General features: G+C 54.1%; 11 protein-coding genes across 15 annotated transcripts; 4 read left to right on the forward strand and 7 right to left on the reverse strand.

The window, feature by feature from the left end:
• The first annotated feature begins 2,726 nt into the window (after positions 1-2,726).
• H310_05690 lies at positions 2,727-4,299 on the forward strand. Of its 2 annotated transcripts, XM_008870467.1 has the most exons (5): positions 2,727-3,285; positions 3,348-3,485; positions 3,533-3,750; positions 3,804-4,216; positions 4,280-4,299. In XM_008870467.1, the coding sequence occupies exons 1-4, from the start codon at positions 2,733-2,735 to the stop codon at positions 4,029-4,031; spliced, it is 1,137 nt and encodes a 378-aa protein (XP_008868689.1). In that variant the 5' UTR covers positions 2,727-2,732; the 3' UTR covers positions 4,032-4,216; positions 4,280-4,299. The 2 variants fall into 2 exon arrangements, with proteins under 2 accessions (XP_008868689.1, XP_008868688.1); XM_008870466.1 differs by lacking the exon at positions 4,280-4,299 and having other exon boundaries at positions 3,804-4,239.
• On the reverse strand, positions 4,249-8,780 carry H310_05691 (CMGC/MAPK protein kinase; the record flags this gene model as incomplete). The annotated part of the gene is made up of 12 exons (XM_008870468.1): positions 4,249-4,479; positions 4,532-4,681; positions 4,779-4,914; positions 5,011-5,295; positions 5,346-5,560; positions 5,613-5,734; positions 6,024-6,186; positions 6,239-6,390; positions 6,452-6,819; positions 7,071-7,459; positions 7,509-7,648; positions 7,754-8,780. 12 exons carry the CDS (start codon positions 8,778-8,780, stop codon positions 4,249-4,251), a joined length of 3,378 nt encoding a protein of 1,125 aa, XP_008868690.1.
• Positions 8,781-9,258: 478 nt separating this feature from the next.
• On the reverse strand, positions 9,259-12,276 carry H310_05692 (hypothetical protein). Its single transcript, XM_008870469.1, has 3 exons — positions 11,370-12,276; positions 11,059-11,284; positions 9,259-11,013 (listed from the first exon to the last, which is right to left on the reverse strand). Exons 1-3 carry the CDS (start codon positions 12,259-12,261, stop codon positions 9,357-9,359), a joined length of 2,775 nt encoding a protein of 924 aa, XP_008868691.1. The 5' UTR covers positions 12,262-12,276; the 3' UTR covers positions 9,259-9,356.
• A 1,359-nt stretch (positions 12,277-13,635) lies between these two features.
• H310_05693 (hypothetical protein) lies at positions 13,636-15,491 on the reverse strand. The gene is made up of 5 exons (XM_008870470.1): positions 15,378-15,491; positions 15,063-15,323; positions 14,842-15,012; positions 14,609-14,704; positions 13,636-14,561 (listed from the first exon to the last, which is right to left on the reverse strand). The coding sequence occupies exons 1-5, from the start codon at positions 15,471-15,473 to the stop codon at positions 13,989-13,991; spliced, it is 1,197 nt and encodes a 398-aa protein (XP_008868692.1). The 5' UTR covers positions 15,474-15,491; the 3' UTR covers positions 13,636-13,988.
• A 362-nt stretch (positions 15,492-15,853) lies between these two features.
• Positions 15,854-17,237, reverse strand: H310_05694 (hypothetical protein). The gene is made up of 5 exons (XM_008870471.1): positions 16,919-17,237; positions 16,781-16,869; positions 16,613-16,732; positions 16,431-16,556; positions 15,854-16,386 (listed from the first exon to the last, which is right to left on the reverse strand). Exons 1-5 carry the CDS (start codon positions 17,208-17,210, stop codon positions 16,093-16,095), a joined length of 921 nt encoding a protein of 306 aa, XP_008868693.1. The 5' UTR covers positions 17,211-17,237; the 3' UTR covers positions 15,854-16,092.
• A 241-nt stretch (positions 17,238-17,478) lies between these two features.
• H310_05695 lies at positions 17,479-18,639 on the forward strand. Of its 2 annotated transcripts, XM_008870472.1 has the most exons (3): positions 17,479-18,121; positions 18,172-18,260; positions 18,328-18,639. In XM_008870472.1, exons 1-3 carry the CDS (start codon positions 17,542-17,544, stop codon positions 18,520-18,522), a joined length of 864 nt encoding a protein of 287 aa, XP_008868694.1. In that variant the 5' UTR covers positions 17,479-17,541; the 3' UTR covers positions 18,523-18,639. The 2 variants fall into 2 exon arrangements, with proteins under 2 accessions (XP_008868694.1, XP_008868695.1); XM_008870473.1 differs by having other exon boundaries at positions 18,172-18,639.
• A 45-nt stretch (positions 18,640-18,684) lies between these two features.
• Positions 18,685-19,350, forward strand: H310_05696 (hypothetical protein; the record flags this gene model as incomplete). The annotated part of the gene is made up of 4 exons (XM_008870474.1): positions 18,685-18,929; positions 18,992-19,044; positions 19,109-19,164; positions 19,216-19,350. 4 exons carry the CDS (start codon positions 18,685-18,687, stop codon positions 19,348-19,350), a joined length of 489 nt encoding a protein of 162 aa, XP_008868696.1.
• Positions 19,351-19,409: 59 nt separating this feature from the next.
• H310_05697 (hypothetical protein) lies at positions 19,410-20,139 on the forward strand (the record flags this gene model as incomplete). The annotated part of the gene is made up of 3 exons (XM_008870475.1): positions 19,410-19,696; positions 19,755-19,863; positions 19,999-20,139. 3 exons carry the CDS (start codon positions 19,410-19,412, stop codon positions 20,137-20,139), a joined length of 537 nt encoding a protein of 178 aa, XP_008868697.1.
• H310_05698 (hypothetical protein) lies at positions 20,126-21,451 on the reverse strand. 3 transcript variants are annotated; one of them, XM_008870477.1, is made up of 3 exons: positions 21,421-21,451; positions 20,429-21,346; positions 20,126-20,310 (listed from the first exon to the last, which is right to left on the reverse strand). In XM_008870477.1, exons 2-3 carry the CDS (start codon positions 21,322-21,324, stop codon positions 20,295-20,297), a joined length of 912 nt encoding a protein of 303 aa, XP_008868699.1. In that variant the 5' UTR covers positions 21,325-21,346; positions 21,421-21,451; the 3' UTR covers positions 20,126-20,294. The 3 variants fall into 3 exon arrangements, with proteins under 3 accessions (XP_008868699.1, XP_008868700.1, XP_008868698.1); XM_008870478.1 differs by having other exon boundaries at positions 20,126-21,346; XM_008870476.1 differs by having other exon boundaries at positions 20,429-21,451.
• A 1,483-nt stretch (positions 21,452-22,934) lies between these two features.
• Positions 22,935-23,578, reverse strand: H310_05699 (hypothetical protein). The gene is made up of 3 exons (XM_008870479.1): positions 23,433-23,578; positions 23,166-23,384; positions 22,935-23,118 (listed from the first exon to the last, which is right to left on the reverse strand). Exons 1-3 carry the CDS (start codon positions 23,484-23,486, stop codon positions 22,972-22,974), a joined length of 420 nt encoding a protein of 139 aa, XP_008868701.1. The 5' UTR covers positions 23,487-23,578; the 3' UTR covers positions 22,935-22,971.
• Positions 23,579-23,991: 413 nt separating this feature from the next.
• H310_05700 (hypothetical protein) lies at positions 23,992-24,675 on the reverse strand. The gene is made up of 3 exons (XM_008870480.1): positions 24,562-24,675; positions 24,325-24,492; positions 23,992-24,262 (listed from the first exon to the last, which is right to left on the reverse strand). Exons 1-3 carry the CDS (start codon positions 24,646-24,648, stop codon positions 24,155-24,157), a joined length of 363 nt encoding a protein of 120 aa, XP_008868702.1. The 5' UTR covers positions 24,649-24,675; the 3' UTR covers positions 23,992-24,154.
• Positions 24,676-24,803: the final 128 nt, after the last annotated feature.

Raw genomic sequence — 24,803 nt, forward strand, 5'->3', positions numbered from 1 at the left:
GGGGTTAGTCTTGCCCCTCTGGGCATTGTTTGGAAGTGAAGGTGTCGCCATGATGCATGTATGTCATCAGCGATGTGTCTGCTTTAATTTAATGCAGTTTGTAGGCCAATCAGAGCATCCCATCACGAGTTATACTCGAAAATTGCCAGTGCGGCCATAGTTTTGCACCAGCAAAAAAACGAGTTTTATCATTTTCTCGGAATACGGTTGACCTCTGCGGATGATTTTGGCGTCGGATATTGGTCAAATTAAAGGACGTTTCGAGTGGTAGCATTGGATTTCTTGTTCGATTAACACACGACAGCCTCCTCCACAAATATTGGGTGCGGCTACAATTTTGTTCCAGACTGTAGGTGATGGCAATAGCTAAAAAAGTGGTGGGAGGGCGCAACCAACACTATATTAGCAGCGAGTCAGCGCTTCACAAATGATAGTGATCCTTGGTCCAGCCGCCGCAGGAATGGCATTGCGTACGGGTGTGCTGTCGTCTGGGCACCCTGGTAAGGTGTTGGCATCTTCGAGTTGTTCATGGAATGGACTTTAGATGTGAATGTGCTCGTGGGAGCCAGGTGCCTCCGACTAGAATCCATTGGTTTTGGCGACACACGTGGCAGCAGTGGTAGGTCACTGCTGTCACTGAATTGGTTGGTTGGAGGGGCTAGTAAGCTCGAGCTGATGGGCCGCGCCCGACCGGCGCCTTTATTGAGTTGTTGTCGCCCGCGCTTTGCTGTTGCAGGAGCTTCACGCCCTCACTACCCTGCTGACGCAAACACGTTGCCCATAGAAAGCGTCACCAAGAAGAGGCGTTCGGAGGTGCGGTCTTGCTGGCGTCTGCGGCGGCGTTGCAGAATTCCTACTATATTGTCGTTCCAGCCTTCAGTGGCTGCGTCGAAGTCGACCGAGGTTGTGCTCGAACAGCAAGGGGGCAACCGTCACCCGAGTCGAACTAGGACATCGCAGGTCCTGCGATGCATTCGCTGAGGCCATTTACAAATCATCTAAGTATGCACGCGCGAAATGCCCGCAATCAACCCATGGGCGCAAGCGATGCTTTCGTTTGTTACCGTCTCGAAGGAGAGGTGGCTGTGGCATTGCATCACCGCGATGATTATCCATGGTACTTGTTCTCGACAACGCGCTGGTGGCGGCAGCTCTCAGTCCCATGAACGTCCAATCTACCGTCCATCTCGCCCTTCCAACCAACATCTGCATCCACCGACGTCATTCGGATGCCTACCTCGGCGTAGCTCCAGCACCTCGAAATTTCGATTCTATCCGCTTGTTTTCAAAACGGCCCATCGCCGCCTTCAGCTGGGATCGCCGCATCGCCACGTGGTGATCCATGCAATCCAATTCCGACCAAGTTCATCGTGTTTGATTTGAATGCGTTCGGTCGACTGTGCGATGCTGTAGACGAACACGTGTGGACCACGACGGCGAGTTGAGGCAGGCAAGCAGACGACACAATACGTCAGACTCGTTCGACCATGACCTGCCGTTGAGTGGAAACCCAAGACGTTCATGTGGTTGTGTTTGGCGGCTGCTTGCACGGCACCGCGGCAGGCTATGGCCTCCACCACTGTCCACCACTGTAGCTGGCGGAACCAGTTCATGCCAGGGTTGATTGCATGAGGTGGCGAGACACGTTGTCCATCCAAAGTGTTCAACGTGGACGTGTTCAATAGGTGCAGCACGCACTAAAGAATTGGCTGTACATCAGGTGGCCCTTCATCCAGACAAAGCGACGCATCCAAACCAGAAGAATTACCTTCCGAGCGATGCATGTGCAGGTAGCGCACCATTTCGAGACGCAGCATCGTCCATCCTAGCGGGGGAGCGTTGATCGTACGACCGATGTAGCGCCTTCGGTCCTTTGCGTATGGACGTATTCCACCATGCTCCATGCCCTGCTTTGGCGGTCCGAGTCCCTCCGCTCTTCGTGCAGCCTTCTTTTCGATGGACGTGTAGAAATCGCACTACTTCGACATGTCCATATTGCGAGGCTCAGTTCATGGCTCTGTCCGTGGCGCCTGCGGGGCGTCGGATGTGCAAGATCTGCACCACGTACAAATGTCCTCCTATCGACGCCAGAGACGTTGTGCAAGAGGACGAGGGCAGGCAAGGGAGCGATCGCGGCCACCACGGGATTTGTGACATAGTGGTGGTGCTCGTGGTAGTACCGCGGAAACGTGTCAAACAAGTGGCGGGAGAACCATGCTCCAAACGCGTCCATGAGGAGCTGTGGGCTAGTCCGATGGGAGTGCGATAGCGGACAAACTCGCTAGGCATGCCTCGTTGGTATGCACGATTCACTTTGGTCGAGTCAAGATGTCGTCGATCGCAAGAGGCGCCGCCGTCAAGCGAGCAAACACCGCTGGCCGCGGTGGCATTGCCATGGCAATCGATCGCACCCGACGATCCGACTTGACATCGCAACGACCATTGTTAAACCTACAAAATATGCGCAGAATAGCGCAGCGTCACTTGTGAAAACAGAGCACGGTTCTTCCTGCAGCCCGTGCGCAATCCAGCAGAGTCCATCGAGAACGCTATTTCGTTGTGCCGCCATCTAGCTCGAGGAGAATTTGGTCTGGCATGGCCGCATGCACTTGGACTTCCAGCAATCACCATGGTCTCCGTAGGGGTTACAGAATGGAAGATCCCGGATGAAGCAGTTTCAGATTCGCCGTCACCCATGGCATCCGTTCACTCGCCATTTTCGATTCGTCACGATGGCCATCAAGCGCGCGCTGGCGGCTCTCGTCGTTTTGGGACTGGCTGGGATCCGTCAAGGTGGAGGAGTACAAGGGCTCGACACGGACTGCGAAGTCGACGCAGACTGCCCTGCAACGATGGCATGCGTGAAAATCAAGTACCTATCTCCGTCGTCGGACCAAGTCCGCGCAAAATGTGCGCTGAAGAGCGTGTGCCGCGGTAGTAGCTCTGGCAATTGCCCAAGCTACAACGCTCCTTCAGCACCGGGTGGCGAGCTCGAGACTCAGTGCGTTTTCGTGAACACGACTAAACTTCGCGGCATCAAGTGCTGCGGCGGTACATGGACGGGCGGCGACCCCGTCGATGCTAGCGGTCGACGCTTGTCTGGCAATTTGACGGATCCGACAACTGTCGCGCCGACCGCGGACAGCGCCGATTGCTTTCAATGTTACGTCGACAACCTCAACAAGGCGGCGCACCCGACGATCTACGTTGGGCAATTCTTTTGTGTCCCCACGAAAGAGTGCCGCGCCCACAGTGCCTTCCCCTACGCTTGCAGCAGTGCCAACCGTGCGTTGTGTGCACACGAGTGTGAGATTCCCACGGCTTGCTAACATTTTCGCGTGATCTAGCATGCATGTCGTCTCCCGGCGTGCTGTGCAACAACCATGGCACGTGCTACCCCCAAGACATAGACGACCCCAAGACATCGTACGGCTGTGCTTGCGACTTGGGGTTTGGTGGCGACCAGTGCGAAAAGGTCCTTACTGGTACGGCTCGTGTACACAAATGGAGCTGATGGTGGATATCGTCGTAGATGCTTGCTTGTTTGATTGCGGAGACGGCAACACGAAAGGCGAGTGTGTGAACGATGCATGCAAGTGCAAGGATGGCTGGACAGGCAAGCAGTGCCACAAGTGCGCGGCCGACGACGTGTGCAACGGAGGATCTTGCAATGTCGTAACAGGCCAGTGCGTGTGCCCGCTCGACTCGCTGTATGACTTTTCGTGGAAGGCCAACATTTGCTACAAGCAAGTAGGTCGTGCGGGCTGGTCGCGTCCATGACGAGTGCGTGTGTGTGGTCGTAGGGTGTCAAATCTGCGGCCGATCTCAAGTTGTGTGATGCCATCTCGTGCGGAGACAATGGATTTTGCATCGCTGGCAAGTGCTTTTGTTCGTCCGGGTGCACGGGCACAGTGTGCACGCCATGTGCCGACTCGACATGCGCGACGTGCACTTCCACAGCGGCGTTGGACGGACCGACCGTGTGGTTGGCAGCAGCTGTGCTCTTGCTAACGTGGCGCACGGTCGCATAAGTCCCCCCGCTCGTCCATTTGGTGGTTGCTCCCTTGCCCCTATCTCAACACAAGGGCACGTGCATGTCGTTGCGGCGTCGACCGCCGCCATGGATGCATGTATCTCACAGATTTCAATTGCCCTGGTTCGTCCGTATTTCATTGGTGGATTGGATTTTCAATCCACCAATCAAACGATTCATAAGGTAAACACTGCGTTCTGATTGGATGGTCGGCGTTAACGTTCTCGCATGACTTCGTCAAACAAGAGCTGCTTGAGTTGGGCTGGCTCGACCTTTTTGTAATCCAACGTGCTGGCGGGTGGGCCATCCGCGTCGTTTGGAGTGAACAGCATGCTGTCGAGCTCGTCATTTCGACACGAGTCAAAGTAGGGGTGTTTGAGGGCGTCCGAGGCCGTGATGCGTTCGTTCGGGTCAAACTGGAGCAGTTTGTCGAGCAAATTCAGCGCCTACAACCGACGTAGTGTGGACCGCGCACCCACCACGCACACGTTGCAGTACCTCTGGGTTGGCATGGGGAAATACTTCCGGCCAGGCAACTTTGGCGATGACGGGGCTGCGCGTGAGCAGTTGCCGACCGGCAAACCGGCGGGCGGTCGGGTTGTCGCAAAACGAAAACGTGGACGGCGTGCCGACGACTTCAATGATGACCTACGCCATGGGATCTCTTGAGGCGACCACACGTCGACAACAGGAAACTCAAGTTTGTATCCAAGTCGAGCCAAACACACAAACGGACGCTGCCTACCTTGAGCTGGTCGACGTAGCTTTTCCCGGGAAACATCACGCGGCGACCGAGGAGCTCGCCGAAAATACATCCCACGGACCACACATCAATCGACATTTCGTATGCATTCGCGAGAAGGAGTTCGGGCGCGCGGTACCTAATCGACCACGCGTTAGCAAGAGTCGCGCGAGTCGAGATGCGATTCAGGCAAGCATGGAGGGTCGGCATCCCCCATGGTCATTTTGCGACGTACCAGCGCGTCACAACGTACTCGGACAGCCCCTCGGCCAAATCCTGGTCGGTCGCAAAACGAGCCAAGCCAAAGTCGCAAATCTTGATCGAACAGTCCGAATTGACGAGGATGTTGGACGGCTTCAGGTCGCGGTGGAGGACGTTGGCGCTATGGATGTACTGGATGCCGCACAGGATTTGGTACATAAAGTGCTGGATGTGTTCGTCGCTCAGGTGTTCCTTCGAGTGGATGACGCGGCACAGGTCGGTCTCCATCAGCGACTGCACAATGTACAAGTCGTCGAATCTACACCAGCCACACATCATCTCTCCGCCTTTCACGCGTCGTCGCCGTACGCTTCAAACGAGAGTGGACGCTGCAGCTCGTGCACTCCCATGATGCACGGATGCGCGCCGAGTTTGTTCATGAGCTGAATCTCTCGAAAGGCCAACATCGCGACCTTGGGGTGGCGCATAAACTGGGCAATTTTCTTGATCGCATACGTTCCTCCGTTGATGCAGTCGCTGGCAGCAATCACGACGCCATACGTGCCTTTTCCCACGACTTTGACCTGGAAAGAACGCCGCGTGACGCTCCCAGTCGACTGTGCTTCGTGGGCGTACCATCCGATACCGGTCCGAAATGGAAAACGTCGAGTCGCCAATGATAAACTGGTGCAGCGACGACTTGTCCGTCGAGTTGGACAGCGCCGCGCCTTGCCCAGTCGACGGTCGGTCGACAAAGCCTGCAAAACGTCGTGAAATGGCAACGTCCGCAGGAACAATCATGGACGGTTCGAGATTCCCATTGCACAGACGACAGTTGAAATACAGACCACTCCTCCGCCATGGCCGCCACTAGAGCCACCGTGCCAGCCAAGGACTACACTCGTCAAGGCTTGCCCAACAACGTGTGCCATGGCTCCGCCCCACGACGAGCCACAACGTCACAAGTCAATGCTTGTCCGTGTGCAACTGAATACACATTGATCCAAACCACCATCCACGCACACGAATCGGTGTCTCTGCACGTACTCTGATCGACATCTTCACCGACAAACGAGCTAAAGAGGTGGCGGTTGGTCAGGTTGTGGCTTGCGCGCGTCGTCGACGAGAGCCAAGGATACCGGGGCTTGACGCCTGGAGTGCTCGGGACCGATAGACTCGAGGCACCTTCGCCAAGAGGCGAGATATGCACCTACATGCACCGGTCAGCGCACAACGTAGTAGTGGACGGTATGACGGCGCACAGAGAGCATCATTTTCCCGTAAAAGCTTTCGTTTGCGTTTGATAATGTATACGTTTGCCAGCTCGATTCCATGCCGGCACGGTTGAAAAAGTAAGCCAAGTTGACGGTGGTCCGACCCAACACGTCGTGGGTGGACAGTTGGCAAAATTGCACTACAACGACCGATCTCAGCCAAAAATCAACGCGCCATGCGATGCACCGCCGCCGACGTACCCCCCAAGAGCGTATTGTCGTCACGGGAGAGGCTGTCCATTTGGAGAAACAAATCCTGCTTGATGTCAAAGTGACAAACGTCGCCGTCCGTGGCGGACGTGGCCGTGATCACTTTGCTCTGGGCTTGCGTTGGTTGCCGCTGGTCGCTGTCACGGCTCGTGTTGTTTTCAAATGCGCACCGGACAAAGTACTTTTCGTTTGGGTCCGTGCGGATGCCCGTGAGGTGCTTAAACTTGATCGCGACGATGTACCCGCCGACAAACGATTCGCGGACGCGCTCCGAGTGCGACGGCAGCGTCAGACTCATGCTGAACCCCTGCGGCTTGAACACTACCGACGACGCGACCACGTCGCCAAATATTTCCCACCTGCCACCAAAAGATTCGTCACAAGGCCAAACCAACCTCATGTTTCCACATGCACGGGCACATGGATGAAATCTGAAAGCACAGCGCAAGCGATAAAAGCACTCGACACACAGCGCCGAGGGCGGTCCCTCCAACGGTGGCCGGCGGCCCGTCGAGGGTTGGACAGCCCCCAACGATGTCGCGCACCAACGCACGTCGACATTCCGCATTGCAACGTCACAGCAAAATATCGTACGGGCGCGAGACCTCACCTCGAGATGCGGCCGTCTTCTTTAAAGTGCAATTTGTGCACCCAGTGCTGCATGAAGGTCGCATTGGACGTGCGCACTTGCATGGTTTCTTTGCCCGACACGACCACGATGCGCTTGCCGCTCTGGCCTTCGCAGCTCATCCCGTCGACCTGGAAGCTCTTAAACTTGACGGCGCGCGCAACGTTTGTAAAGTAGTCTAGAATGCCCATGTACTCTCGGTACGTCCCTGCAAACGGGACCATCGGGAGGTAGTTGGACCGGAGCACGATGTCGGGTTGCAAAATTGAAAACAACCGACCCAAAATGTGGTCGGTCTTTGGTCGGATCGACGACGACGACAATGGCGCGTTCGGCACGACTTCTTGGTTCACGCGGTGCTTCTTGTGTGCCTACGACGTGGGGCTGAGTTTCATGGCGCAGTCCATGGCAAGGTCGCACCGCGAGCTTGTGCTTGTCCTCCATGTCACTCAGCGACGCGATCATGTACTCGTACGCAGCGTAGAAATCGCTCAAGCCAACGCTGCGGAAGGATCCGCGGCGGCGGAGCCCACCATTGTCGAGATCCGTGTCGGCAATTCCTACGTCAGGTCGCATCGTGTAGGTCGATTCAAATTGTTGATGGCGTCACAAATTGCTGGCCCCGGCCAACAAAGCGCACGAGCATCGACGCACTGGCGACGTACCGTGGGTTGCCATGTGCATCCAAAGTTGTTTGGAAGCTTCCGACTTGGCGCGAAAGTGCAGCTTTTTCGAGTTTTGCGTTTCAAAAACAAAGCGAAAAGGCACGTGCTTCTTGGACGGCGTCGCCGGCGGCGACGACGCGTTCGAGAGCGCCGCGGCGGCCACCGATGCATTCGTCGACATGGACGGGGTTGTCGACGACGTATGCTGGTACGATGCAGACGAATACGAGGCCGACGACGAGTACTCGTAGTCGTAGTGAGTGCGAATGTCGATAACCTTGTCAAGAACCACCTTGTCGCTGAACGTGAACCGACCGTCCTTGATACGCGAGTTCTCGGGATGGAGCCGCGCGTCGTCTTCGCTCAAGTAGCAGCACAAAACGCGTCCGTGCAAGACAAAGTAGTAAGTTTCCCAGTGCTTGAGCCAGTCACTGCGCTTCATGAGATACCCTTCCCAGTGCAAAGTCAGCGCAGGCTCGTACAGACCCTTGAGCCCGACAACCTTGGGTTTCGACGACGACCCGCGCTGAAGGATGTTGGAGCTGCTCATGCTACGCGCGCGATTCGCGTCTACTTGCCGTGGCGTCGCCATGAGCGAGTTGCCTTTCAGTTGGCTGCCACTAGAGGTACGGCTAAGTCCACCTGCCGTGGGAAATGGAGGGGATTCCAATTGCGTGGATGATGGCACAGGTGCTGACGGGGGTGACGTGTCTGGAGCGGATGCTTGCAGTGGTGTGCAATCCAGAAGGTCACGACCATTCGTTGACTCGTCATATCCTACAAATGACTGCGTGTAGCTCATGCGCGCCATGGACGACAGGCGTTCGTCGCCTTCGAGGACGCTGTCCGCAAGGATTTCCACCGCAAGTTCGCACGGCTGGCCGTCGACAACGCGGTTTGCCGGGGCTGAAGGAGACGACTTGGGCGTACCGCCATCATGACGCGGCGGGCCTCCACTGCCCCGCGGCGTCGTCGAGTACTGGCTGAACACGAATGCCCGGTCGTAGTCGGACCGGAGTTGGTACATCGCCCGCTCCTTCCTCAGACTAATTCATGTAATGCGCGACGCTTGTGTAAAAACAATTCCATACAAAGTTCAAGTTATTTCCACGTAATAAAAACCGCGCAACGTTGGTAGAAGATACCACCCTTGCATGACTATACAGGTCGAACAGTCGATTTGATTGGCTGTAATGATCGAATTTTCAAGAATGACGGCCCGTGATTGGCTTGTCGCGGTGATGCCCCTGGATTCTTTGCACGGCATTTTCTTGACCAAGATCACGAGGGATGACGCAGTACGAACAGCATCCGCGCGCCATGGAGGCTGGCGTGGAGGAAGCAAATGCTGCTTTACAAGTTGCCTCGGTACTTGTAGTGTCAGAGCACTGAGGGTCGAGACCCAGACGCGCTCTTTAGGAAACTGACGCATTAAAGGCAGGGAAGCATGGACAACGTACATCGCTTCCGCTGGGTAAGTCCTTCCGTGTGGTTTAGAAGATGGGGACGTGTGCAATACCAACGCGATGTACTGGCGCCGACAATGCTCACAAGTAGAATGATCTCGCACACACGAGCTGCACTGTCCTATTCATCTGTCTGCCTAATCCACTTCCAAATCCATCTGCTTCCGGCGATCGGCCATTTCGTTCATGTGATCCGGGACGGCCTGCTTCGACGACGATGCCGCAATCAAGTCTTCGGCACGGTTCACGATGGTTTGTGCGATTTGAACCAACGTCGACAATTCTTTCTTCCGAACGAATGCGCGGGGCACCTTGTCCACAAGACTCAACGCGCCAAGAACAACGTTGTCGGACGTGACGAGCGGGATGCCAACATAGAAACGGATGTCACCTTGCGTCACCAGCGGGTTCAAGGCGAATCGAATGTCGAGGTTCGTGTCCAACACGACCGTCGGCTCGGCGCTCATGATGACATGCGACTCAAAGATCACGTCACGCGGCACGGTGTCTACTTGCATCATTCCAACTTTGGCGACGAAAAGGCCGGCGGCACCGCCGACGACGCACACCGTCCCCATCGGCACGTGGAGAGTTTTGCACGCAATATTGAGGTACATTGTGAGATCGTCGCGGGGGCGACAGAGGTCCAGGCGTTTGGCGACTTGAATGCGAATGCTTTCCGATGGCGGGACCGGCGCGTCCGGCCAGAGATTGCCGCGCTTGAAGCCCAAGGGGTAGTCAAATGAGGTGCTGGACGTGATAGCATCGTCAGGGGCGTTTGGCGAGTTGCTCGACTCGTTTGGGGACGGGGTACCATACTCGCCTTCGGTAGAGCTCGTGGTCGGAGCGGGCTGACGGGACGACTGCCGAGGACGTGAGTGGTTGGGATGGCTTGGGGAGGAATCTTTGCCCGAGACGTGGTGGCTGGGAGTGGCGTGCGAGGCAGACTGGAAAGGACGCGGCGGAGCGTAGCGCGGGAATGGCGATGGACACGATTGCGACGACGATGGATGGCACGTCTGCAACCCGCGGAGATTCGATTTCTCTAGCGTCGGCGCCGACAACGACGTCTGCCGAAAAGCAGGTTCGTGTGTCGTGGCTGTGTTGGTTCGAGGAGGCGTGGGGTTGGAAAACGAATTGCTCGCGCCGGCGGTGGCCGCCGTGGTCACAACGGAAAATGCGTCGTCTTGGAGCGATGACGCATTGCTCAAGAACGACGTTTTCAGCTGCGACGTGCCTTGAAAACGAGGTGACGGCGCCTCTGCTTCTTCATGCATTGGGTGGTCCTCACGCTCCGGCTCATCTTCGATGCCGAGCCCGTCATTCTCCAAAAACGTCGACGGGCGATCCTCAAATGGAGAATGCAATTCGTCGGCCTGGGCCGTGGGTGACAACTCGTGGGTGGCGGGAGACGATGACGGGTGAATTCGTTTGAACTGAATGGTTGCCGGCAGCGCCTGCCGAGCCGAGGCACTTGTTTGCGCTCTCTTGTCATGGCGTTTCCACTCGGCCTTGGTCGGAGACGTGGTCGAGTGTTGGGGAGGTGTGCTCCACACCATTTTCGGTTGATGCTTGGGAGGACGTTCGTGCGCCGCTGGTTGGCGCTGCTGCCCCTGTTGCGGGGCAAGAGGAACGTCGGAAGTGGTGTGTTTGTCTTTTCGAGCAAGGTTCGGGATGTTGTCGAGCTTGATCGTTGTAAACATTTCGCGAAATTTCTCGGCGCCCACCACGCCTCGTACGTGCAAGTGCTTGAATGCGACCGACGACGCAACGATATCCCCGTTGATTTCCCATCTGTGAACGACCCTGAGACGTCGATGCATGCTGCTGCTCCCGTACCTGTAGATGCGGCCGTCGTCCTTTATGAGGAACTTTTGCACCCACGCCTGACACAACGCCTCGCCCGTTCCCCGCACTTCCATCGTTTCATGGCCTTGAACAACCACGAGTCGCTTAGACCCTTCTCCCTCAAACGACATCCCTTCCACGTTGAACGATTTGAACACCACCGCTTTCGACAGCTTGGTGAAGTACTCGAGGATGCCAGCATACCCTCGAAATGTGCCTGCATGCTCGTGTCACAGCGGGCATCGCACAGGACAGCAAATCGCGAATCGAACGCGATGGGCATACTGAAAAATAAAACATACCTTGAAAGGGCACGATTGGCATGTAGTTGTTGCGCATGGCAATGTCCGTGTGGCACATGGAAAAGAACCGACACAGAATGTGGTCGACTTTGGGGGGGAACTCGGCAATTGCAGCGTCGGGAAGGATGATCGTCGGCGCGTTGGTCCCGTGGCTCTTGAGGTACTTGTTGAACGAATCGAGCGACGAAGACGAGGCCATGGGCATTGCAGCGTCCTCAATGTTGGACAACGACGCGAACAGGTATTCGTACCCCAGAAAGAAGTCGACGAGCGTCGCGTGGCGCTGGGGCGCTCGCCGCATGTTCAACGCTTGATCGTGGTCCGTGTAGTTGTCGACGATACCATGGCTCGCCATGTGCATCCACATTTGCTTGCTCGCTTCGGTTTTCGCACGCAAATAGATCTGTTTCCCTTGGTCGTTCTCAAAGATGAACTCGTAATGGTGGCGCGACCGCACGCTGAAGACTTCGTCCAGGATCAAGCTGTCGCTGATCGAGAACTTGCCGTGTTTGATCTTCGAGCTTTCCGGATGGACCTTCGCTTCTTCTTCGCTCAGGTAGCAGTACAACACCCGTCCATGGAGGACAAAGTAATACGTGTCCCAGTGCTTGAGCCAGTCGCTTCGCTTCATGAGATATCCTTCCCACCGAATCAAGAGCGGTGGTTCCCGCAACCCTGTTTCGACTTCAACACCGTCGTAGTCCAGGTCTTCGCCGCTGATGCCGTTGCTCATCAATGGGAGGTCCGATTGGCGATCCGCCTCTCGATACCGATCCATGCTGCCGCCACCGATCCTGCCTCCAGCATGAACATCCAGCGAATCGATGGATTCGTTCATATCGGCCGGCGCTTCCCCAATGGGCCGCTGACGGCGCGGATGCTGCAAGCTCATCCCACAGCTGCACTTTGTCGGGAAATGAGTCGGAACAGCACGCGTTGCGACATTATCCGGATGATCCGGACATTCCCGCCAGTATGTCGGGGCGAGTCATCCTAATGCACGACGAAAGCAAGGACGTTCTGACGCTCGTTTCCGTGTAAAGGACAAGTAAGTAGGCGGAAAATCTGGCGACGGCCTCCTCGATTGTATGAATCAGGTAGGAATATTTCACTTGAATTTTGAATGCACAGTACGCCCCACCTCTTTCGTACAACCTGCGATTGAAAGGTGTTCGACGTAATAATGTTGGTCACACAACGACGTCGCCGTCCACAGTTGTGGTCTCGAGTGCGAACATGACAAGTCCAGAGGAGGGACAGCGCATCGACCACGATGCATGTCGCGTCCATCAGGGCGATGGAGCCATGCACGCCGGGATACTGAGACTTCCTGCATATTCCTGCATTGTATAGTTTAATTGCCCCGTTCGGACGTTCGTTGGACGGTCGTCGGTCGCTCCCTCCTCGTGATCTGGCGGCAACAACGTCTTGCGTCGCGAGAGTCCGCCATCGGGTGGGGCCACGCCACTTACATGTTCCGTGTTGTGTTGCATGGGAGGTGGTTGGAGGCCATTGCTTGAAGCTCAGAGAAGCCACGATCTGAGTATTGGGACAATGGGGCGTCGGTGCGATGAGTTTGCGCGCATTGTTCCTATAGCGCACGAGGCTGAGAGCCCCGGGAGATGGATCCAATCGTTCCCAACACTGAAATACGCTTACCCCAGCCGGACAACGTTCAACCGACGCAGGAAGCATTAAACGGTGGAAAATAGCTCTAATGTGGTCGAGCCATATTCAGTAAAATCGCGCACGATATTCTGCACATGACTGTCCTTGGCCAGGCATGAACGATGCCAAATTGCCCTTCCGAACGCTTTGTTTGCTGCTGGAAGTTCTCGATTCGTATTAGCATCTGACGCTTCCACATGCAGGAGTGGTCAAATAGCACAGCAAACGAGCAACGCATGGTTCGCCCTCACGAACCGAAAGCCTTCGACGAGCTAGGTACAAGTAGCACCACCTTCGCCGTCCCGCTACGCGACGCCCCAACTGGAGCTGGAATGGCTGGCAATCGCCGCGAGTTGTGTTGTTGCACTGTTTCATCCTTTGTCCCATGACGTGTTCGTCGTCCAAGGCCAGTCCACGCTGTTTTACGTTGATGCCCGTCAAGGGGAGTGGAGTATGCCACGTATGCGAAACTCCGCAGAAGCCGGAGATCGACACCACGACACCTTTTGGGACTACAAACCGACGCTCTACAGCTCGAATCCCGCTCGTCCCCCACGTTTCTCCGCCTTGCTTGCTCCCACTGGCCCGAGAACATGTCGCCCACCCGCAGTGTTTCGATGGTACACTGCATAACTGTATATATCAGTCGGAGATCAACTCTTAGAGGTTTACCCCCAATCATCCAATCAGAGAGCCTCACGAATGTGTCTCATGTCCAATCAAATCATTCCTCAAATTCTGGAAGAGGCCATGCCATGGAGAACGCCACCGCGACGATACAGTCCTTCGTCCTCCACTTACGGGAAGAGTCTTCATGCAGATCATGATGGACCCAACTCGCTTCAAAATAGGACATCAAACCCCTGACAAATCCGTTCCCCGTGCACCCCTTGACCATCATGTGAGAAGCCCGTAGCTGGTTTTCAGCATGTTCATGGAACGACCACCAGTCTAGAACTGGTGAATCAAGGGATATCCAAGCGCGCGCAGCTCACTCGCGACGAACTCATCAAACGATGGCGTGCCGCAATGGAGGACAAATACTTGATCCGACGGGGGCGGCAAGTGCTCCTCGAGGATGTCGCGGGAGAGCCGCCCGATGCAGAATGGCTTCACGTCGGGATCTTCCTTGGCATTTTCGTCGTGCGTCGTCAAGACGTTGAGCCAGCGAAAGCGCGTCGGGAACATGCTGTGCAGCGGCGCAAGTGATGCCTTGGCAATCACGTGGTCTCGCGACCGATTGCAGTAGATCAACGTGAGCTTGGTCGCGTCGAACACCCTCCCTTGCAGGACCGCCTTGATCACAGCCAGCATGGGGGTGATGCCACTCCCGGCGGCCACCATCGCTATATCTGTCGCTGGGTGGGTCACCGACGGAGACACAGTCACCTCGCCGACGCCAGTGTACCCAAACGACCCTTGCGGCCCAATCATGGCCACGTCGCTGCCCACAGGCAACGCAGCTAAATGCGACGTCACGATTCCATCCGGGTAGACTTTGATGAGAAAGTCGACAGTGTGCTTCTACTCCGTCACAACTGAGTGAAGATGAAGGCACGATGGCCACGTACTTGGGTGATCGGGGACACTGGCGTGAACGCACGCTCGTAAAACTTGCCTTGGATCGTCACACGAAACTTCACGTGTTGTCCTGGCATCGTTAAGCCCTAGATGAGCTAGAGTTAAGAGCAGCCTTTTCTTTGATGCGGGATCCATGCTATGCTCAACAAGATGGCGGCATGATTGCCGCCAAATGAAAGCGATGGCACATGACGTCGAGTTGGGTGACGACGACTGAACGTACCAGGGTCTTGTTGCGAGGTAGTTCAAACTGAAACAATTTGGTCATGGCACTCACGTCGCGAACTGCCAGGAGGCGCAGCGGCCGGTACTCCACGGAACTGAGAAGGACGGTCGAGTCTTTCGATGCCGCGGTTGTGCTTGGGGTAGCTTCCACCGTGCCCAAAAAGCATTTCTACAAGCAAAAAACAAATTGGGACGGACTGTGTGGGAAGAAGTCGGTACCTCGAGCATGCCGTGACCGTTGACCCACGCGTGGCTCTCATTGAAGAGCGTTGTGCAGTCCCCGCCCGCAGACAGCATGAGCTTGCCGATCCCGCCAGGGTGGTAGCGCAAATACGGAGTCAAGTTGTACACTTTCCCATCCAAGATAGTCCAGCAATCTTGTTCCGTGTTGTGCTGGGCTATTTCTTCTCGGGGAATGTTGCGCCGAACGCCGTGGCCTCCAGTCATGTCTTTCGAGCGCTGGGTCAGCATCATCCAGTGCTACAAGCGCACCGGTATGTCACTTTCCGAGGGTCGTGCAGGTTTTGGACGTACCACTTGGCTGAATCCAGGCTCCAGACGGACTTTGCCTTCGCGGTTGCTGGTGCGGTCGCCCATTCTGTCCTTTGGTCGACTGGCCCATGTCACCATCCTTCGCCAACATTCCAGATATATCCGGATAATACTTTTGCTAAACAAGGCAGAGTCAGTTTCATCCGGATATGTGTACGAACCAGGAAAGCGCAAGGGCCACAGCTCCACGCCGCCAACGGTGACAGCCCTGTGACTTCTCTGACAACAATAGCCCCACAAAGGATGCAGCAGCCGCTACGACGGCGGTCCCTTTAGTCTCCGATACGTTTGACATAGGTTGCTAGCTGCTATGTTACCTGCAATGGACTGTAGAGTGAAAGGCGACATTGATTTCCCCATCCCAAATATGCAGAGCTTGCTCCTTTGGGCGAACGACAAAGGCAGTGCATGGTCAGCGCATGCACGACGATATTCTAATGCCAAGCACTCCTCGTCTTCAACAGCAATAGTTCAGCCTGCCCACCCGCTTGACTGGGACGATCCGCCGGATACGCAAATCAACAACTACCACGGCGCTATCGAAGCATCGAAGCTTTCGGTGACATTAGGGCATCGAATGGCAGGATGAAGAGGGTTAGTTTACAGTGATTGATCCATACCAGTATGAATCCACCAACGAGTGCAAGTCGTCTCAACATACCGTTGAAACAACATTGGACACCCACATTGTACAATTCTACTTGCGAAGGTACGTTCGACTGAGCTTTTGCCAAATATACACCATGGTCTTGAGCGCGCCGGCGGTGGCAATGCCCTTAATGCTCTGTGTGCGGCTGTACTGGCCGACAACCGCACTGACCGCGTGTTTCAATTTCTTGCCATTGGGCGACAGGGTCAACTTGACCTTTGCCTTTTCGCTCAGCCGCGACGTGATGTTGTGCGGCAACCCAAGGAGCATCGCTTCCCGTGCGACGGGACTGACGTCGCTCTGCAGGTTTGAGCCGTGCAGGCGGTTCAAAAATGGTGACGTCTACGACAGGGGTGAGGACGCGTGCGAAGTTGACGCAGCATTACGTCGATTTTGTTTTGATACAGCTTTCGGAACTTTTCCATGCTGCCATGGACAATATTGCGCACTTTTTTCGGATTCTCGCCAAACACCATGCGGAAATCACCCCAATACGAAATTCCCGCAATTTTCTACCCCATGAGAATAGTCAAGGAGAGATGCATTTCAATTGAAAAATCTGTCGTACCATGAAGAGCTGTTCTTCCGTGAATGTTTCCGGGAGGCCAAGGATCGCTAAATGCAGCGCGTTCGTCAAGTTGATGGATGCTGCCTTGTCGATCTCGACGTTCGTCTTGAAAATGTTCACCTAACTTGGGATGAGAGTCGCTTGTGACGTGCAACTGTTGCAACGTACGGGTTTGTGCATGCGGCCGCTCAAGTACAGCGTGGGCCAGGCAGTGAGCTCATGGCACAACGTGCTGGTCTTGACGACCCCATACTTCACTACAACTCGAGGTGAGCCTGCGGCGCCAAGATTATGACGAGGACACACTCAATTGCGATGAGCCGGGAACAGGAACCAGTGTATTGTAGTAGCAGCCGGCGCCAAAATGTTCTTGCACGTACACGATTGCCTTGGGTCCAAAGAGCTTGATGCCCGAGTAGTGCTCTGGATGTCGCTGCAAGTGCTCCGTGTGCCACGCAAGCGGGTCCTCCACTGCCAAGACTAAGTCGATCATGGAGGTAGAATCATCGTGACCGGCCTGTTGGAACACGGCAGAACCATAGCCCATGGCGAAGTCGACTGGCGGGAAGTGCGGCAGAAGCGCCGCCAGGCTTGTCATGTTAGCGGTGAGGGCAACGCAAATTCGTGCCAATATTTTAAAGACGGAATTGATTGGACAAAAATACGCATATCTCACACATGTATTGACCAATTACATGGCGATTTAATGGATCTTTCAACTATCAAGGCATTGGGTGTAATACAAATGACGAATGACATTTTATTATAATTCCTAGGGCATTCCATAAGAAATGAATAGAATCACTTGGGTGTAGTATGTCATTAAACCTCGATTGGTATTAATATTGGTGGCTTTGAACGTGAGGTGGAATTGTATTGTGCCGACTGTGTTGTCGATTCAATTCACGTGGAAGCAAGAAGTGAGCAACATGGCGGCGGCAGATCAAAGCATCGGTATGATGGATGGCGCGTACTTTGTCGGGCGCAAGGAGATCCTAGACTGGGTAAATGCCACGTGCGGCCTGGGACTGACGAAGGTCGAGCAGACGTGCACAGGTGCGGTCGCGTGTCAGATCCTTGACGCAATCTACCCGGGGAAAGTCCCGATGTCCAAGGTCGACTGGAGCGCCAACAAAGACTACGAGTACATCCAAAACTACAAAATTCTGCAAAAAGCGTTCGCGACGCTCAAGATTGATCGGTTCATCGAAGTCGACAAGCTCATTCGAGGAAAGTACCAAGACAACTTGGAGTTCATGCAGTGGTACAAGCGATTTTACGAATTGAACGCTGGCGGGTCGTCGGACTACGATCCGATTGCAACTCGAGAAAAGGGAAAGGGTGGTGCAGCTTACACGGCAAAGTACAAGTATGCTGGGGCAACGACGGCCCCTTCCAGTGCGCCCGCGGCCAAGAAGCGTCCCGTTGCGGCATCATCCAAAGCTGGATCTGCGAAACCTCCTGGTGCTCCTGTATCTGTCGAGAAGGAGAAATCGATTCGTCGAACGAGTAAAGTGCCTTTGAGTTCTTCGTCGCTCCTAACAGAGAGATGTGCCCAGGTGATTCCGCCGCCAGCAACAAAGAGATTGAAGATCTGACGCGGGAAAACGAAGAATTGGCTGAAGCGAACTCGATCTGCCGTAGCCAGGTACGAGTTTCGACCTTACTTAAGTCTCATGGGCCATTGCTGGGACTTCCTCTGCGATCGTATGCAGATCGAAGGCTTGGAAAAGGAGCGAGACTTCTACTTTGGCAAGCTGCGCGACATTGAGTCCATGCTCCAGGAACTAGATGAGTCGCAACACACGGACATCATCAAGAAGATTTTCGAGGTTCTGTACGCCGCGGAAGGTGACTTTAGCGTTCCTGACGACGAGCACGACGTTGGCGCCGAGGACGAATTGATGTAGTTTCTCCCCAACGAGTCGTTTCAGGTTCCGCCTGGCAACAATTTCAGCCAATGGAACGACTTTTTGAAATTTTCATCCAATCAAATGAATCAAAATTGAAATATGGGCCAATCCACACTCACTGTGAGGTTACCGTTACAAGATGCAATGCATACAACCAACATGCCGACGGAAAGTAAAGATGCCCGCGACGACAGAGACGACGATGACGACGCCAAAGGAAGCTGCCGAAGCAACCATGTCGATTCGAAAGGAGCAGACGACGATTATGACGAAGACGACAACATCGTGACGAAAGTCATGACGTATTTCTTCGAGAACCAAGAGTTCAACCAGGCGTTCCAAGACTTTGCCGAGCGGGAATGCGACGTGTTTGACACAGAGGACGAAGCCGAGATGAAGCTCGAGTGCGCACATGCAAGCTGAGATCATTTTAACGTGCTGATGACCATCAATCCCCTGGGTATAGGTACACCGACGTGTTCAATCGATTCACCGCCCTCTTTGAATCCAAGCTCGAAGGTAGCGAGCGTACACTTATTACCAAACGTCTTCGTACTTCACGCAGCGCATGTGTCTTTCACAGTATTCATCGAATCGCAAGGCTCCACCGTCAAGGACTTCTACACTATCGTGAAGCGCGTAAGGAATCAACCCGGGTTCGCATTCACTTCACAATGCCTTGCCATGTAGGCGTACGAGAACGACCCAGAGAGCACCCTGGCCGTGTATTCTCAAATGCTCGTGTCCGTGTGCGACTTCTCTGTGTTTGTCCTCATGATGCGGCGGACGCGGGACGCCATGATGCTGCAGGCGGCTCGGAAGTGAGCGGACGTCGGTAGAACCGCTCCGTTACGATAATATCACACTTTTGCAGAGGCCGTTTCATGAACGGTTACAAAAAAAATCTCTACATCTACCACCAGTCCCAGTACACCACAAAGATGCCGAGTGAGAGCAAGGGAACCTACCGCCGTGACGACGACGACGACGTGAGCGATGCAAAACGAGTCGGCGCGAACGAATCGGATGCCAAGACCGACCGGCCGCCGACCATCGTGGACCGCGTGATCGCGTTCTTTTTCGAGAACGAAGACTTTTGCCGAGTGTTTGAAAGATTTGCCGACAAGCATTGCGATATCTTCGATGTCAAGTCCGACGAGATGCAGCTCGAGTAAGCCATGTCGATCGCCTCTCTGTATCACACTCACAGCGAGCTACGACTGACGCAGGTACACGGACATTTACAAAAAGTTCACCGACCTTTTTGAATCCAAGATCGAGGCGTTCATCGAGTCCCAAGGATCTACCGTCGACGATTTTTACACCCTCGTCAAGAAGGTGGGTACCTGAGTGCATGGATGCCTTTAAGTACGGCGATGCCGCCATTCAGGCGTGCCGGCGGCAAGGCCGCATCAGCACCGCGGCAAAATACAACTCAGGGGAGTATGGTGGCTCACGGTTCCGTACAAGTAGGCCCACGACAAAGATCCTCATGGCACGATCGCCATTTACTCGCGCATGCTCGTCGCGACGACCGACTTCGACGTGTTTGTGATCATGATGAAGCAAGCGAAGGAAGCCAAGGCCGCCGACGCCAAGGGCGAGTTCAAGTAGCTGAAAATATCTGGTCGTTCCATTGACAACGTGAGGGGACGTGTTGAAAGTGTGGGTGTATAAATAGCAGGTTAAAACGATGGCGGAGGTGGAGCAGCGCGCCGACTTGAATGCAAGGTCGTGTGTGGGAGTGTGAGACGACAACCGACCGACACTCACGACGCGGCCCCACTACAAAACACAATGCAGTTCATTTCCCCGTGCTGGATGCAGATCAAGGAGCACCACCGGCCGCCCATCGCTTCGACGACGGACGGGCCACTGGGCATATGGAGAAAACATCACTTACACCAACACTTGGTTGAGGTCGTCGAAGAGCGACTTGTTCTCGAACAGGACCTTGCACACATCCTTGACCACCTTCTTGCCGACGAGCGAAGCTTCCGCGACCTCGTCCAGCGATCGCTTCACGTTCGTGTATGCAGCCACCATGTAGATCACACCCGCAGCGACCGCCGCGGGTGCCTTGCCATCGACAAGCCCCATCTTGGCAATTTTCTCGACAATCTGCAGCGCCAGGATCGGAGTCTTCGACGGCAAGTCCAACGACGAGCAAAACCGTGATAAAAAGTCCTCGGTCCCGGCTTGTTTCTTCGACGCAATGCTTGAGCGCGACAGCACGCCAAGGGACTTGCCAATACGCTTCATGTCGATGCCAGACGCAACGGCCAGTTCCTTCAACGTACGCGAGTGGCTGCAGTCTCGACACGCCATGAACAAAATCGCAGCAAACACGCCATTTCGCTCGTTGAATTTCTTGTGCGGAAACAAGTTCTGTTCGTCGACCTGGGCGTAAATTGTAATGGCGCACTCGACAACAGCCTGGCCAACATTGAGCGCATGCGCCAGAGTCTTGATTTGGTCCACTCCTTCGTGGCGTCGTAGAGACGTAGTACTTTGTGCAGAATTGAGATATTTCGGGGCCGCAGTCTCGCTCGGACCGGACGAAGCAGACTTGACCAAGAAGGTTTGTAGGGAGGTCTCACCCATACGAGCATCCACCGCTTCACCAATACGACTTTGATCTCCCCGATCTCGGTCGTCATCTGCGTAGTTGGTCCATTCTGCTGTCTCGTCAATCAACCGCTCGGCCAAGACAACTCCACAGCCTCGACACACGAGGTCGCCTGCAGCGTAATCCTCGACAATGTCGTCGCTTCCGCATTCACGACATTCGGTCTCCATTGGAGACGGCGAGTACTGCTGCCTATGATTCATGAACGAATCGTGAACTTTGCAAAACTTGTCCGTTGGGCAGAGGAGAAGCGGCGCCGCGATTACCTCGGGTCGAGGATGAGCTTCTGGAATCCCCCTCTCAAATTGCACGGAGCCACCCACCATCCTGGTTGGCTCTCGAGTTCTATATTTATATTAGTATCCCGTAAATTAATCTTTACCTAGTGTTTGTATGAACATGCCTTATTTCTTTTAAAAATATACTGCCGAACTGAAGATTCCCTAATGCAAAAAAAGAAACAGCGTTTAAACGTGATCTCGAGTGTTTGTCCTTTGAAGCCGACTCGTTGAGGCCATCGTGTAGCGATGAATTCAGCCGCGAAATGGAATTTCGACAGGGCTCTACGTGCCCGCGGCAAGAGCATGCAGCTTTCATCCCGTTTTATCAACTAAACTACCTTGTTCAGTGATGTACAAGATAGGCAACTCCTCGGATTAAGTAAAACGCATATAACGTGGCAAACCTACATTCTGCGGTCGTACACAACCGCGGACGACTTCGACATGTTCCGCGATTCCATGCCGAGCGAGAAGTGAACGGCTAGCTGGCACAAGCACATGGAGGCGCTTCGGATGATGGTGACAAGTTATAGCTTGCTCGACAAATTGGAGGTGCATCAGACGAACCTGATAAGTCCAAGTTGTAAGTGCAATCCATCCTGACGGCCACTCGACAGAGTACACGAGAGCCCCAATGCATGCTACCGTCGCAATGGACATGCCTTCCAGATGCACTTTGTGAAGTCTGTATTGAGTTTGAGCGCTTGGTTGACAAGAGCGACGACATTGGAAAAGCAAACGCTCATAGGTGGTGCGGCGAATGCAAACGATTCAGAAAATGTTGTTGAAATCAGAGTGAAAAATTGGGGGTGTTCACCGGCACTGAGGCACCGACAAATGCAGCAGCACGAAATATTGACTTTGTTAACTTAACATGCGAGCTGTCGCAGCTCAATCCACGAAGTGTGGGCGTGTGAAGGACGAACTATTTTCCACACGATCCCGCGGTAGAGGAACTCATCTCGACCATTGATACGGTGGAGCACAAACTCGATAGCTTTTTCCAGCTAAAGTCACAGTACCACCACGTTCACGTCGTATCATCTCAGATGGTTGATTTGCAATACCTCAGTCGTGCAAGGCTGGGGGGCTAAGAGGGACAGTCCAAACGACGCCACACAGCAGAGGTAACCACAACCGAAGCACGGCATGCACGGGAAATAGTCGTCGATCGACTGGTTGATGGCTGCTATGCACGTATTGAACTCATTCGGAGACACTATTTCAAGTTTTCGCATGAAGACACGTGATACACAACCCAGTGGACGTACCAACACCTTTGAGCGCCTTCGGGTACGTGTCGTCGTACGCACTGGACCAGCCGTCGACCGTGATGTTTCCGACGGCGTCGAGTCTCGCGAGGACGATGCTCTCGTCGTCCTCGTCGAGAAGGCTCTCCTTACTCATGCGTCTGCCTTCTCAACCCGTCGTTACAGGTGACTCTCGTCACGAAAATCGAGGTGGCCCTTCAAACCTGCCCCTTGGATCTTAGTAGAAACTCTCAGAATTTATATGACGGAAATTAAAATGTTTATGTCATTTGCGGTACTTCTGCTTGAAGGTGCTGTGGACGTCCGACGCAAACCCGCGACTGTCGGTAAGCTCGGCGTTCGCCTCACGTCGGAGATTGCGAATGCCGTCCGTCTGACTGTTCTTCAATCTTGTCTTGGTTGTATTTAGTATCTACGCATCGAGCTGAGTTTGGAACTCATCGCCGTAATCACACATACCTCTCCGAACGACTTGGAGATCTCGTCGTACTGCCGCTTTTGCGTCTCCTGTTCGGCCAGTCGCTGTTCGAGGCGCTTGCACAGCGGATCGTACCGCTCATGAATTTTCTTGGTCTCTTTCTCAATGTGCTGTAGCTCTTTGTTGTAGTGAGCGACCAGGTCGTTGCACAACGCTTGCTTCTGCTTCACACGAGCAACGAGTTTGTCCAACTCCGTGATCTACTTTTCACAATAAACACGGCCATGCCAAAGAGTCGGCAAGCGTACTCGTAGTTGTGCAAGCATCGGAGCATTCCCGGTTTCGTTGTCTTGCCGCTCCATCAGTGTCAGTCGACCCTATGAACCATTTTCTCACACGGCAAAGTTTCTGCGGATCGAAGATACCGCGTACCTTGTCGCCTTTGTGGCTTGACGCTAAAATGGGCTGTCATCACGAATCGGGGTCAAACCAGGACACGATGCATGTGGCGCGGTCTACCTCCGACATGGCGTTTATACTGCGCCAGCGCGCTTGAAACAGTCGCCAGTTGAAAAGGGAAACGAATATAAGATATCACAGGAAAATTGCTGCAAATACATATACTGATATTTTCAATGAATTTAATTACTACTTGATATTTGAATTTTGTGTGAGAATAGAATGGACAAATCGTATCTTCGAAATTACAAAATTGCTGTCAAGTTTACCAAATCTGTATTCCTCCCAAGTGACTGAGGAGGAGGCGAAATTGAACAATGCACTTTTTGCAGAATATATTTTATATCTGGAGAATTTCTCGAAAATACCGTGTTTCAAAAATCACCGCGGATTTGCAGTATTCGTGCCGTCATTTCAACTGCCGGACAGACCGGTGCGCGCGGAAGGGACGATGCGGTCGGTGAGGGCACAGAGTACTTGCGGCAAGGCAACGTGACGAAGACAAGACGGTTACTTAATCTCGCACAGGAGGAGAATAATCTAACATCTCCTTCGGGATGAGCCTATCTACTCAACCATAAATCAGGCGGAACACATCGTTGTGCACGTAAAATTGGCCGGGTGAATGTGCGACCAACTGGAACACTTGAGTGAATTGCAACGGAGGGTTCGTGTCAATCTAGAGCACACACCAAATATGTTAGGATCATGCGCACTGGACGGAACATGGAGCGAACGTACAATCATTTTGCCCGTGACAAAGATCAAAATCGACGACTCGTTCAACGAGGGCTGAATATCGACGGTATCGGTCTTGTGTTGGGTCTTGGGGAGTTCGTTGAACTTGCCGATGATGGCTGCTTGTCCTTGAAGCGTCGAGGTTTCAAACGTGAGCGTCGACCTTTCGGTCTAAGAGGTAAGTCGTATCAAGTAAGTTCCCTTGCACAACAGTCAGTTCGCAAGGCCCGTCGGACGTACATAAAGGGGAGCGAGGCCAGCACGGTTGTTGTCAAAGGTTTCGTAGTAGAACTTGACGAACTGCGTTCCAATCTCGGTCGCCGACATCGCTCTTGCGGCGCTTTCCAACCAAACAGATATTGGCGATGGCAGTGGCTCGCAGGTACGCACTCGTACTTAGTCGGGAAGCTTGTAAACCCTAACACGTCTAAACTGCGTGGCAACGCAAATGCCAATATTGATTTTGTGAGGGGCAGTGTGGC

This window comes from Aphanomyces invadans (assembly GCF_000520115.1).
Source record: "Aphanomyces invadans strain NJM9701 unplaced genomic scaffold supercont1.10, whole genome shotgun sequence".
In the NCBI taxonomy this organism is placed as follows: Eukaryota; Oomycota; class Saprolegniomycetes; order Saprolegniales; family Verrucalvaceae; genus Aphanomyces; species Aphanomyces invadans.

Excerpts from the sequence above, each read along its gene's own strand:
- H310_05695 (XM_008870472.1), top strand. The coding sequence starts at position 17,542 with ATGGCGGCGGCAGATCAAAGCATCGGTATGATGGATGGCGCGTACTTT. Across the intron at positions 18,122-18,171 it reads GAAATCGATTCGTCGAACGA|GTGATTCCGCCGCCAGCAAC; the intron begins GTAAAGTGCCTT and ends AGATGTGCCCAG. Across the intron at positions 18,261-18,327 it reads ACTCGATCTGCCGTAGCCAG|ATCGAAGGCTTGGAAAAGGA; the intron begins GTACGAGTTTCG and ends GATCGTATGCAG.
- H310_05694 (XM_008870471.1), bottom strand. The coding sequence starts at position 17,210 with ATGACAAGCCTGGCGGCGCTTCTGCCGCACTTCCCGCCAGTCGACTTC. Across the intron at positions 16,557-16,612 it reads CGGAAGAACAGCTCTTCATG|AAAATTGCGGGAATTTCGTA; the intron begins GTACGACAGATT and ends CTCATGGGGTAG. Across the intron at positions 16,387-16,430 it reads TGTATCAAAACAAAATCGAC|ACGTCACCATTTTTGAACCG; the intron begins GTAATGCTGCGT and ends CCCCTGTCGTAG.
- H310_05690 (XM_008870467.1), top strand. The coding sequence starts at position 2,733 with ATGGCCATCAAGCGCGCGCTGGCGGCTCTCGTCGTTTTGGGACTGGCT. Across the intron at positions 3,286-3,347 it reads CGCTTGCAGCAGTGCCAACC|CATGCATGTCGTCTCCCGGC; the intron begins GTGCGTTGTGTG and ends CGCGTGATCTAG. Across the intron at positions 3,486-3,532 it reads GTGCGAAAAGGTCCTTACTG|ATGCTTGCTTGTTTGATTGC; the intron begins GTACGGCTCGTG and ends ATATCGTCGTAG.
- H310_05699 (XM_008870479.1), bottom strand. The coding sequence starts at position 23,486 with ATGGAGCGGCAAGACAACGAAACCGGGAATGCTCCGATGCTTGCACAA. Across the intron at positions 23,385-23,432 it reads CGATGCTTGCACAACTACGA|ATCACGGAGTTGGACAAACT; the intron begins GTACGCTTGCCG and ends TGTGAAAAGTAG. Across the intron at positions 23,119-23,165 it reads TCTCCAAGTCGTTCGGAGAG|ATACTAAATACAACCAAGAC; the intron begins GTATGTGTGATT and ends CTCGATGCGTAG.
- H310_05692 (XM_008870469.1), bottom strand. The coding sequence starts at position 12,261 with ATGAGCTTGCAGCATCCGCGCCGTCAGCGGCCCATTGGGGAAGCGCCG. Across the intron at positions 11,285-11,369 it reads GCCAATCGTGCCCTTTCAAG|GCACATTTCGAGGGTATGCT; the intron begins GTATGTTTTATT and ends ACGAGCATGCAG. Across the intron at positions 11,014-11,058 it reads GACGACGGCCGCATCTACAG|ATGGGAAATCAACGGGGATA; the intron begins GTACGGGAGCAG and ends GGTCGTTCACAG.
- H310_05698 (XM_008870476.1), bottom strand. The coding sequence starts at position 21,357 with ATGAATCATAGGCAGCAGTACTCGCCGTCTCCAATGGAGACCGAATGT.
- H310_05693 (XM_008870470.1), bottom strand. The coding sequence starts at position 15,473 with ATGGTGACATGGGCCAGTCGACCAAAGGACAGAATGGGCGACCGCACC. Across the intron at positions 15,013-15,062 it reads ACGGTCACGGCATGCTCGAG|AAATGCTTTTTGGGCACGGT; the intron begins GTACCGACTTCT and ends TTTTGCTTGTAG. Across the intron at positions 14,562-14,608 it reads CAGTGTCCCCGATCACCCAA|AAGCACACTGTCGACTTTCT; the intron begins GTACGTGGCCAT and ends GTGACGGAGTAG.
- H310_05700 (XM_008870480.1), bottom strand. The coding sequence starts at position 24,648 with ATGTCGGCGACCGAGATTGGAACGCAGTTCGTCAAGTTCTACTACGAA. Across the intron at positions 24,493-24,561 it reads CTGGCCTCGCTCCCCTTTAT|ACCGAAAGGTCGACGCTCAC; the intron begins GTACGTCCGACG and ends CTTACCTCTTAG. Across the intron at positions 24,263-24,324 it reads TTGTCACGGGCAAAATGATT|ATTGACACGAACCCTCCGTT; the intron begins GTACGTTCGCTC and ends TGTGTGCTCTAG.